The sequence below is a fragment of the Oncorhynchus mykiss genome, chromosome 3 (assembly GCF_013265735.2).
Source record: "Oncorhynchus mykiss isolate Arlee chromosome 3, USDA_OmykA_1.1, whole genome shotgun sequence".
In the NCBI taxonomy this organism is placed as follows: Eukaryota; Metazoa; Chordata; class Actinopteri; order Salmoniformes; family Salmonidae; genus Oncorhynchus; species Oncorhynchus mykiss.
The window spans coordinates 5,605,257-5,616,914 of NC_048567.1; the positions used below are offsets into that span (position 1 = coordinate 5,605,257).

Below are 11,658 nucleotides of genomic sequence, written 5' to 3' on the forward strand. Positions count from 1 at the left end.
CAAGTTGCCGGCCAATGTCAGCTAGCATTTTCCAGTCGCGGGCCAAGCGCAGCTGGTCTCGCTCTAATGGTGTCGAGCCGCGCTTCGGTGGTTTAGCCCCTTCGCGGTTGTCCTCCAGGGTGGACGCAAGGTTTTTAAGGACTTGGTTGTGACGCCAAGTGTAGCGTCCTTGAGTGAGGCTTGTTTTACACCCTGTGAGAATGTGCCTGAGGTTGGCTGGCATGGAACAGAGGGCACAGTCCGGATCTTCACCATACCATTGGTGAAGATTAACTGGTGTTGGAAGGACGTCATATGTTGCTCTGATGGAGAAGCTCAACCGATACAAGGTTAACTCAGAAAGTCCATGTAGCTATTTTGTCATCTATTTATCAGTCGTATTGCTTGGGGATAGAAGCTTCCTGTAGCTTAACACAGTTTATACAAACGGCTTCACTCAGACTCTGCTTCAGAATGACTAACACTGGAAGAGGTTGACTGATGACAATGAGAAATAGATATGATTCTTTTTTTCAGGGAACTCCAGGACGTCAGGGGGTTGCCGGGAGACCGGAAAGTTTGGGAGCAAAGGTAGTATATGACACATTACAGAACATGAGCTTGTCTATCTGCTGACTGTAGACTGTGGAGACATTATGCTTTGTAGCCTGTTTGATGCTACAGATTATGGCTACAGGCAATGTGGATCATATGTGGATCACATGTGGATCATATCTTTGTCACCTAGGGGACTGCAGGTGACCAGGGGCCCCAAGGACACAGAGGAGAGAAGGTCAGAGTGATTATTTATCTAAAATAAAAATATGTACCACTTTGAATGTTTTAGATTATTCATAACACATGCTGGTTAGCTATAATGTAACATTGCCTGGTAGAATTTAGAGCTATGGCGTAAATGCAATATTTAGAGACATACTTGTCTGGCTGTATGAGGTTAGCTAATGCAATGTTCCATGAGCATTCACTTAACTGTATTGAAATATGCCATATGTTTCCAGTGTTTCCAACACCAGGAATTTTAACTGTCTGGATCCGTATTAAGTGCTTAGAAGCTACACTCTGATATTCGTCACTCTCTTTCTCTAAAGGGTGACCGTGGTCCTATTGGTGACAGAGTAAGCTCTCATCGATTTTGTGGAGAGTAATAGTGATTATAATAGTGTTTATAAACCTTGTAGTACATACGTATATAATGTAAACAAAGAATACATCACATCAAATCATCCAACAGCCATAGGTTCAGCTGTCAAAATGTTCAAACGTTATTTTGCCCTACAGGGTCCGAGAGGACCATCTGGACAAAAGGTATGTTGTTGATCTTATGCATCATTCATTCATTCATTCATTCATTCATTCATGTGTCCATCCATTCAGTCATGCACATTGTCACATACTCACCAATTCAACCAGTTGCAGTGGTGGGAATGAAGTCATGTGACCCATGTGTTTCTAGGGTGAGAGAGGAGCGGATGGAGTGGACGGGAAGGATGGCCTTGTGGTTTGTTTGTTTTCTACCTCTTACTCAACACACAGCCCCTGCATTATTAAATGTTTAACAAGAGTATCACTCTGTAAACTAACAAACAGAAAAACAAGGCTATCAAGGCCTCGTAAAGTGTGAGTGACCAATTAAACAGGGATGCAGGCTTCGCCCTCACAGGTCTCCCTTTATATACACCCATATTCCAGAATTATTAGAGGGGTTGAGACGAAAACAAGATGAGAATGAAATACAGACGAAGGATGGCTCAGCCCATGCTGAAGGCTGTTAGTATTTTGTAACACCTGTACCTTCTTCCATAGGCTCTGGACCTATTATACAGTACAGAGCAATACTTTTGTCCATCCCCGTGAGGCACTATATGGAGCATAACAGGGTGCCAAAAAAATTAAAATTATCTTAAAACCGATCCAGGTGCTGCATGGTGGATATGAGCCAGATGAATCATATAGGTGTTTTGTAGACTAAATGTTCAGCACTAAAGCCTCATGGTCACATCCCTTTAGACACCCCCCCCCCCCCCCCCCCCCCCCCCCCCTGGGAGATTTGACAGGAAGTTCCTTAACTATGAAAAGGATAAAGAAAAACTATTTTACTTCATTAATTGAATTGCACTAATGGAAAAATGTCATATTCATCTATGTAAATTCACTAATAAAACTATGTTATCACTAATAAGCATATGTTATCATTGTCTGTTTCTATACTTTTTGTCTGTACACTGTTTTTTCTGAAATAAAACAAATATATATTTAAAATATATATATAAATCAATAAAGTCAAATAATAAAAAAATATTTACCAAAACATTATTAAAATTTAAGATTTAGCTTAAAGGCAGTCCCCACCCCCACCTCCACCTCCACCCCGGGTCCTGAATCCCTTGACATGCTTCTCAAACCAGAGCAGATGTTTTTCAGAGCAAAAAACTGTGTAGTAGTTCCAGATTACAAAGTACATTAGAGAGTTCTGTTTCTCTGGAAACCTTCAGTGAGGTCACACATGTTCGTATTATTCCTTGAAATGTGCAGTAAACTCCCACGTCGCCCTCTCTCTTTCTCTCTCTGTAGGGGGACTCTGGGGTTATGGGCCTGTCTGGTTGTAGAGGAGACGAGGGGGCAGAGGTAAGTCTATAGGAGTCATGCAAGGTCATGTAGCCAGAATCAAAGTCATGACACTCTGCTTGTCTTGTTTCCTACTGCTTTTCCTTTTCTTCACAGTCTTTCCAGACTGATCAGCACCGGCCCTCCTTAGTCCCACTTCCACACTCCCCCTTTAAAAAATACCATCTACTCCGTCCCATGTGCACGTACCCACACCCACACCCACACACACACCACACTCACCACACAAACCCACACACGCACCACACGAACCCACACACGCACCACACTCACCCACACACACACACCACACTCACCCACACACACACACACACCACACTCACCACACAAACCTACATACACACCACACTCACCACACGAACCCACACACGCACCACACTCACCCACACACACACCACACTCACCATCTCACCCACACACTCACCACACGAACCCACACACACACTACACGCACCACACACATCCACACACACACCACGGCTTACTGTATTCATGACCTCCTAGACTAGTTACAGTGAAACTCTGGGAGTGTTACACCAAGCGTTCATCATTTCCCAGAATTTTCCCCCCACAGCCAAGAACCACTTGGCAGCCAATAGCGCTCTAGGAGCCAGAGCTAGTCAGTAGACTGACATGTACTGCAAACAGGGAGTTACGATACTACACATTATTCCCATAACTCTGTCCTCAGCAGACTTCATAGTCATTCCCTTTTTGCTGTTAAAGCAGGTGTGCTTCATTCTGCTGTTGAAAGCAATTCAGTTCAAACAAAATCAGAAGATGAGACAGGGTTATTTTGAGTGTGTTTTTTCTGCCATGGTTGGGGTAATTAGCCAGGCGGATAAGAACAATCCTTTTGTTTGTTTATATCTGATTGGGGTATGAGTGGGAGTTTATTTGTTTGGGAGTCTTTACCAGTCACCCACTTGGATAGAATAATACTAGATAAATAGTAGATTCATGCTGTTAGTTATATCTGAAGTATTCATGTATAAGTTCAGACTGGTTGATGTTGGTAATGACTGTTTCCTCTGATCTGAAGTATTCATATTTAAGTTCAGACTGGTTGATGTTGGTAATGACTGTTTCCTCTGATCTGAAGTATTAATATTTAAGTTCAGACTGGTTGATGTTGGTAATGACTGTTTCCTCTGATCTGAAGTATTCATGTATAAGTTCAGACTGGTTGATGTTGGTAATGACTGTTTCCTCCTATCTGAAGTATTCATATTTAAGTTCAGACTGGTTGATGTTGGTAATGACTGTTTCCTCTGATAGGGGGAGCCAGGTCCTCTGGGGCAGAAAGGAGATGAAGGATCTTATGGATTACCTGGACAAAAGGTAACTCTGTCATACCCAGCACCTTAATTGTCTGTTCTGCATTATTTAATGTGTGAGTGACTTAAGTTTCTATTTGACCTTCTTGTCCACAGGGAGAGATGGGAACACCTGGGGAGCCAGGGGTTCCTGGAGTGTCTGGAGCCAACGGAGCCAAGGTAATCAATCAATTTATTGATTTATCAACTAATCAAATCAATCAATTAATCAATCAATAATTTCAATCATCAATTTCAATCATTCAATCATCCATCCATCTATCACACAGGATAGCTTTTCTGTGTGGCTGTATTGTTTCATCTGTGTCTGTAGGGGGAGCCTGGACCAATCGGAGGACCTGGAAATAAGGGTGACCAAGGAGACGAAGTAAAGTTGTGCCAGTTGTGATAAACGGCCAAATGTATCGGTGTATTTTTTTATAGTTGAATGGAAAAATGATGCCATAACCAATAACATTTGGACAATGACCTCAGGCACCTGTCCACCTTTCTGTGTTTTACAGGGGGACTTTGGACCGTCTGGAGCGCCAGGCACAGAGGTTTGGAACTCAGCTAGTTCTAGAATCAATACAACATCCGGACCAGGACGAACACTGTCCACATAATCTGACACAGGAAGACACATATCTTACTAGATATCTGAACATCAGGGTACCCCAACTGATGGTGCATGGGCCGAATTTGGCCCGGGGGTGGTTTTATTTGACCCCCCAAGTTTTCTAAAAAGAAGTGACATCTGATTATGTTTTATTGTTGGACAACAGGAAATCAGCTCCAAGGGAATTTAAGAAATCTGTTCCCAAGTATTCACACGCATAATAGAGAGAAACGTGATTGAATACAAATGTAAGCAGGGCTTCTTGAGGTCAATTTGCTTTCTATTTGTAACTATGCTCCGGTCCACCCGACAATCTGCTCAAGAAATCTAGTTGATGATCCCTGCTCTACATTGACTAAATGGCTCAATTAAATAGTTGTATCACTGTAAAAGAAAACACATTAGTATATAATGAATCAAAAAAGTTGGTTTAGCTATTGTAAACACTTTGATGTTTACATTATGGTAAAATGGCCTTGTTGACCGATGGGAAGTTGCTGTTTAGCTGAACAATGCTGTTCACATCCAAGCTGGTGACCTCTCTCTCTCTGTAACGACGTGTGCTGAGAGTCAGGAAGCAAGTTCAGGGAGTTTGTTGTTTAATAAATAAATACAACTAAATACAAAACAAGAAACACAAACAGCACACAGATATGAAATAAAAACAATGAAGCCCGGGGAAGGAAACAAAGGGAGTGACATATATAGGGCAGGTAATAAAGGAAGTGATGGAGTCCAGATGAGTCTGACGATGCGCAGGTGCGCGTAATGGTGACAGGTGTGAGCCTTAACGAGCAGCCTGGTGACCTAGAGGCCGGAGAGGGAGCACACATGACACTCTCTCTCCCTCTCTCTTCCTATTTGTCTCTCTTAAGGGTGTAGGGGGAGAGAGGGGACTAAGAGGTGCTCCAGGAATAAGAGGTGGTCAAGGGGAGACGGGTGACACAGGCTCTGCTGGAGCACAGGGTCATGAAGGTCAGGCTGGAGACGTGGGTTCACAGGTGAGTGTCCCTCGGTCCTCTATTACTCTGTGTGATCACTTGTTCTTTCTTATATGGTTCCACCAACACCTTCTTGGGGAACAGGCTAGCTCTCTCATGGGCTATTGCTAAATATAGGTTGATGTTTTACCTCCAGTCATTGTCGCACCCCCTCTCTTCATTTATTCCCCCTGAAAGGGTCTGAGTGGAGTGTCTGGGCTCAAAGGGTAGAGAGGAGAGCCGGGACCTTACAGGCCTGTGGTACGATGGCCAGTCATTTAATGATTTTGATGATGACACAGCTGTACCATGTGGTAACACATGCAAACTACAATGCATATTTTGACCAGGGTCTCTCCCCCCAGGATGTTAAGGGCTCCAGGGGGCCTCCAGGAGCACCGGGAGATGCAGGGCCCATTGGGAAAAGGGTGAGTGTATTGAAGAGCTTATCTGATTTATCATGAGGCTAATAATACACAATATTATCTTGATTCTCTCTTCAGGGTGATGATGGAACTAGTAAAGGAATTAAATGACTCTATGTTTTAATATCCAATTAAAATTAAACACTCTGTCCATTCATAAGGACTTGTAAGACCCTTATTCTATAATAATAGACAGAGCCCAGTCTTAAAGTCATACAGCAGAGTTTATTCACGAGAGTACTGAACACGATACAGGTTACCACAGGTTATAAACTGAAAATGACGTCATTAGTTCCAGCACCAACCCGTGCCATCTCCGTTCCAGTACAAAGGCTGTATCTCAAGCCTTCCCACATCCGTCTCCCTACCAATTTAATATAATTTACGAGTCAAGGTTTTCTCGTGTAGATAAGCATTCTAGCCAGTCTGATTCATTTGTACCAAGGAACAGACAGTCATTGTTCTAACTCTTGACCACATTCACACACATTATATTCAGTACTGGGATCAAGAAAGAAAACTCATACATTTACAGCAACATAATAATATTCGGATTAGTACATATACAGTAACATAATAGTATTCTGATTAGTCAGTCCTGATTGTAATGTATACATAATTAGTCATCATTGATAAAAATTCCCTTAACAGGAACACAAGGAGAAGGCCAACCTGGATATCCAGGGTTCCAGGTCTGTATTTCTTCAGCAGTGAATTTCTGAGCAATAAGTAGGCATTCATGTTTTGATTCTTAGTTACAAGTATGATTTAACAACATTGTCTGGACAAAATGTCCATGGACCTCATTTGCCTATTTCAGATTTTTCTTTCATCTTCTTACAGGGATACCCTGGTCTGAGAGGACCTGCAGGTTTAAAGGTCTGTCTGTCTGTCTGTCTGGATACCCTGGTCTGAGAGGACCTGCAGGTTTAAAGCTCTGTCTGTCGGTCTGTCTGTCTGTCAGGATACCCTGGTCTGAGAGGACCTGCAGGTTTAAAGGTCTGTCTGTCTGTCTGTCTGTCTGTCTGTCTGTCTGTCTGTCTGTCTGTCTGTCTGTCTGTCTGTCTCTGTCTCTGTCTCTGTCTCTGTCTCTGTCTCTGTCTCTGTCTCTGTCTCTGTCTCTGTCCATTCCACTGTTACGTCCAGAAAAATAAAGATATGAACCGGTTTAGCTCAGTAGATTACTTTGTCAATAAGTGCGGATAGAGCAGGCAAACTAGTTGTTTACATACGTGATGGACAGACAAGTGTAGCCTATGGTGACTGAAATTTTGCAGGGGCGAGAGAAGGTTGAGGAGGAGGCTTGAAGCGCTGGGCATCTTGTTATGACATGCGTTATCTGAATTAGGTCCACAGAATTATATCTAGGAAGAGGAGCTTCTATGGAGGAACTTTGAATGTCCTTTGAGCTAACAAGCTTGTGTGTGCAGAGCGGCAGCTGAATTAAAAACACGTTTCCTTTTTGTAGTTAACATATCCAATGTGAAATGTGATAACTCGGCCTATAGAATCCTTAACTAGTATTGTAAAAGTGAATTATTCTCCAGCTAATTAAATCTCTCTCCCTATCTTCTGAATCATGCTTGTAATGTCAGTACTGCTTTAGAGGGGGCGGGGCTACAGTAACCTATGCTTTGGAGGGGGGAGGGGCTACAGTAGCCTATACTTTGGAGGGGGAGGGCTACAGTAGCCTATGCTTTGGAGGGGGGAGGGCTACAGTAGCCTATACTTTGGAGGGGGAGGGCTACAGTAGCCTATGCTTTGGAGGGGGGAGGGCTACAGTAGCCTATACTTTGGAGGGGGGAGGGGCTACAGTAGCCTATACTTTGGAGGGGGGAGGGCTACAGTAGCCTATACTTTGGAGGGGGGAGGGCTACAGTAGCCTATACTTTGGAGGGGGAGGGCTACTGTAGCCTATGCTTTGGAGGGGGAGGGCTACAGTAGCCTATGCTTTGGAGGGGGAGGGCTACAGTAGCCTATGCTTTGGAGGGGGAGGGCTACAGTAGCCTATGCTTTGGAGGGGGGAGGGGCTACAATAGCCTAAACACACACACACTAGTAAAGATTTTCAGCTTGTTGGTAGACACTGGAAGAGGTTTTTGAGTGACAGAGGGAGGACTTTGCATTTGTAGGTCTAGAAAAAAATGCCTGGAAAGTAAAATAACGTTATAAACCGGTTCCCATGCTTTTAAAATAACCATTCTGTTCTGGAACAGTATTGATCACTTTCACTCCGGGTTCCGTTTCTGTTCATTGAAAATGTTTTCGGTTCTTTTCCATGAACTGGTTCCAACTCCTTGTCAGGACCAATAAACGTGGATTGCACCACTAGCCATTGACATCCAAACACCTTGGCTTTTATCAACAGCCAGACCAGTATAAGTGTCTTTGAGGAAGCAGTGACTGGCATATGTATAAAGTGAAAAATCTCTCCAATTACTCAAGCTGTGTTGAAAACTTTTCAGTCAAAGTTTCAGAGCGCTTGTAGTGGCATGGCGCTTGTAGTGGAAATTTCAGTACTGAGAGAGACTTGGACAATTATTCAAACAATCATCTTTATTCAACATCGATTAATTATTGCAATAAGGAAACCGTCGACTGCACACCCTAAGTTGTGTTGCCGAGAGCTTAACTTTTACAGGAATGCAGAGTTGTGTGTATATACAGTAGACCTAAAAATGCTGTCATGGCTGGCTCCACCCTTCCCATTCAGACTAAGGGCCATCATAAGCCACTCTGGGTTCATCTCCTGGTCATCTGCCTCTGGTGTTGTCTTAACCCCACCCTGTCTTAGTTTCCCGGATACTTAGGAATACTGAGGCCTTGGTTCTGCTCCTCCAGGCTCTCTCTATCCCGGCTACACATACACCATATCTTGTCTATGGAATGCAGGCTTATCAGACCGGAGACATATGTCTCATATGCACCACTAATCATGGAATGGAATGTGGCTGTTGGTTTTTAAAACACAGCATTAGCAGGACAGAAATATCTTACTGTTTGTTAAGTAAATAATTGTTAAATATCCAACCAATGAGGTAAATATGTTGTTTTTCTCAGGCTCATTTGTTCATGCCTATTTCATTATGAAGCAAAGGGAACTTCAGCCTTCACAGCAGCCCATTAAACTCCAGAAACTGTCTAATACGCGATGGTCCTGCCAGTACTACTCGCTGTGGGCAGTGCAAAAACCCCTCCCAGCCATCACTGCAACCTTAACGGACATTAGGTTGCAGCCCAATTCACGCAGATCGACTGACGAGCGGTCACTACTCACACTCATTGATTCTGAATTCATTTTCCACCTTATCCTGTTTGAGGATCTGTTCCGCACAGCAAACTTTTTGTCTGACACTCTACAGTCCCCTGATCTTTTGCTCGAGATTGCCACTGACCTCGCACAGTCCGTCATCACGAGCATAAAAGAAAAGCACACGGAGGACTCTTGGAGAGCCATATGGAGCAAGGCAGAGGCCCTGTGCACAAAGGTCGATCTTGCCGTACAACCGCCGCCCCACAAGAGAAGAGACAATCCCAACATCCTCGCCATCTACAGGACTTTATAGTTGAAGCTCCAATTCAAACCGAACATCCATCCATGTCCTCTCCTCTCATGTCATTGACCGACTGGTGAACGAAATGACCCAACACTTTTACACAGAAGCAGGTACAGTTCTCATGGGGAAGTCAGCCCTCAACCCCAAGCATGCCAGATTCCTTCAAAAGGAGAGCCTTGTGCCCATGGCACAGCACTATGGAATCAGAGAGGACAGTCAGCTGGCAGAGGTGCACCAAGTGCGCCGGCTCTTGGAAAGAAAAAAATAACCGGGCGAAACAGTTAGCAGCCCACTGGAGTTCCTGTCCATGCTTTAACCCTTCAAGACTCCTTCGTGGACATCTATAAACTTGTACACATATCTGTCACACTGCCAGTAACCTCCACGTCATGTGAGCGCAGTTTTTCCTGCACGCTGCGTGTAAAAATCTACATGAGAAACAAAATGGCAAACCCTCGATTCATCAACCTTGCCTGCCTGTCCATACATGCAGAAACAACCAGGCCCTGTATGTCCAGAAGATTATAGACTAACTTGCACTAAACCACAACAACAGACGCGTTGTCCTTCTATAAAACAACACTTGGTGAGTAACTGAAAGGTCTTTTAATTGACAGAGCGCCTGTCCAGTGGTGGAAACATGATTCAATCATGCTGATCTGGATCTGGATGGAACAAGAATACACAGGCATATTGTCAGCCAGTCGGTCTACAAGTATTTTTTGCAATTTAAATATAATCGCTAAGATTGTGATGATAGCCAGCTCGTTTTACACCATGTGTGCACAGTTGACACGCATAGGGTAAATGCACTTCTTGATAGCCATTTAATCCGAAACATTATTACCAACACACAGTTGTCTGATTATGCATATGGAATAAATGTACTTCCTGTTGTTGTCGCATTTTGGATGTATTGTGTTGTTATTGCTGAAAGACTTCAGCACCGGACAGCGCCCATGCAGTGCTTGGTGCTGAAGTCTTGCACCTTTGCACGTGAAAGACGTTTTTGTCATTGCCCTGTGGTCACTTGTATTAATTAGGCTTGTATCTATTTTGTTTAATATTCTTTGGCCAAATTCAATTAAACTACATTTATATAGAATGTGCTGTGTGCCATATCTGCTTTTATTGAAGAAACGAGAACTTCCTTATAACTCTGAAGTCATGAAAATCGATTATTTTCTGAGCATCCCCCACGTATTGGTCAAGCTCCCCCTTAGCAATGGGAGAGAAAATTCTGGCGCCATGCCTGTCAAAGAGAGATTCAAGTGATCTTGAATCATGTCCTACTGGTACTTAATGAACCACAGGATCATGTCCTACTGGTACATAATGAACCACAGGATCATGTCCTACTGGTACTTAATGAACCACAGGATCATGTCCTACTGGTACTTAATGAACCACAGGATCATGTCCTACTGGTACTTAATGAACCACAGGATCATGTCCTACTGGTACTTAATGAACCACAGGATCATGTCCTACTGGTACATAATGAACCACAGGATCATGTCCTACTGGTACTTAATGAACCACAGGATCATGTCCTACTGGTACTTAATGAACCACAGGATCATGTCCTACTGGTACTTAATGAACCACAGGATCATGTCCTACTGGTACTTAATGAACCACAGGATCATGTCCTACTGGTACTTAATGAACCACAGGATCATGTCCTACTGGTACTTAATGAACCACAGGATCATGTCCTACTGGTACTTAATGAACCACAGGATCATGTCCTACTGGTACTTAATGAACCACAGGATCATGTCCTACTGGTACTTAATGAACCACAGGATCATGTCCTACTGGTACTTAATGAACCACAGGATCATGTCCTACTGGTACTTATTGAACCACAGGATCATGTCCTACTGGTACATAATGAACCACAGGATCATGTCCTACTGGTACTTAATGAACCACAGGATCATGTCCTACTGGTACTTAATGAACCACAGGATCATGTCCTACTGGTACTTAATGAACCACAGGATCGTGATGGCGCCGACAGAGATGGTCGCCTCACTTCGCGTTCTTAGGAAACTATGCAGTATTTTGTTTTTTTATGTATTTTTTCTTACACTGTTACTCCAGGAAATCTTAAGTCTTATGACATACAGC

General features: G+C 43.4%; 1 protein-coding gene across 1 annotated transcript; it reads left to right on the forward strand.

Moving 5' to 3' along the window:
* Positions 1–520: 520 nt before the first annotated feature.
* On the forward strand, positions 521–6,866 carry LOC118936615 (collagen alpha-1(VI) chain-like). Its single transcript, XM_036966718.1, has 14 exons — positions 521–570; positions 728–772; positions 1,089–1,115; positions 1,279–1,305; positions 1,454–1,498; positions 2,572–2,625; positions 3,904–3,966; positions 4,059–4,121; positions 4,276–4,329; positions 4,466–4,501; positions 5,436–5,561; positions 5,906–5,968; positions 6,617–6,657; positions 6,809–6,866. Exons 6-14 carry the CDS (start codon positions 2,587–2,589, stop codon positions 6,822–6,824), a joined length of 501 nt encoding a protein of 166 aa, XP_036822613.1. The 5' UTR covers positions 521–570; positions 728–772; positions 1,089–1,115; positions 1,279–1,305; positions 1,454–1,498; positions 2,572–2,586; the 3' UTR covers positions 6,825–6,866.
* The last annotated feature ends 4,792 nt before the right edge of the window (positions 6,867–11,658 follow it).

What these genes read in the sequence shown, in the direction of transcription:
- LOC118936615 (XM_036966718.1), top strand. Translation starts at nt 2,587, where the DNA reads ATGGGCCTGTCTGGTTGTAGAGGAGACGAGGGGGCAGAG. An exon ending in ATGGATTACCTGGACAAAAG is followed by an intron (nt 3,967 to 4,058) that starts GTAACTCTGTCA and finishes TCTTGTCCACAG; the next exon opens with GGAGAGATGGGAACACCTGG. An exon ending in CTGGAGACGTGGGTTCACAG is followed by an intron (nt 5,562 to 5,905) that starts GTGAGTGTCCCT and finishes CTCTCCCCCCAG; the next exon opens with GATGTTAAGGGCTCCAGGGG.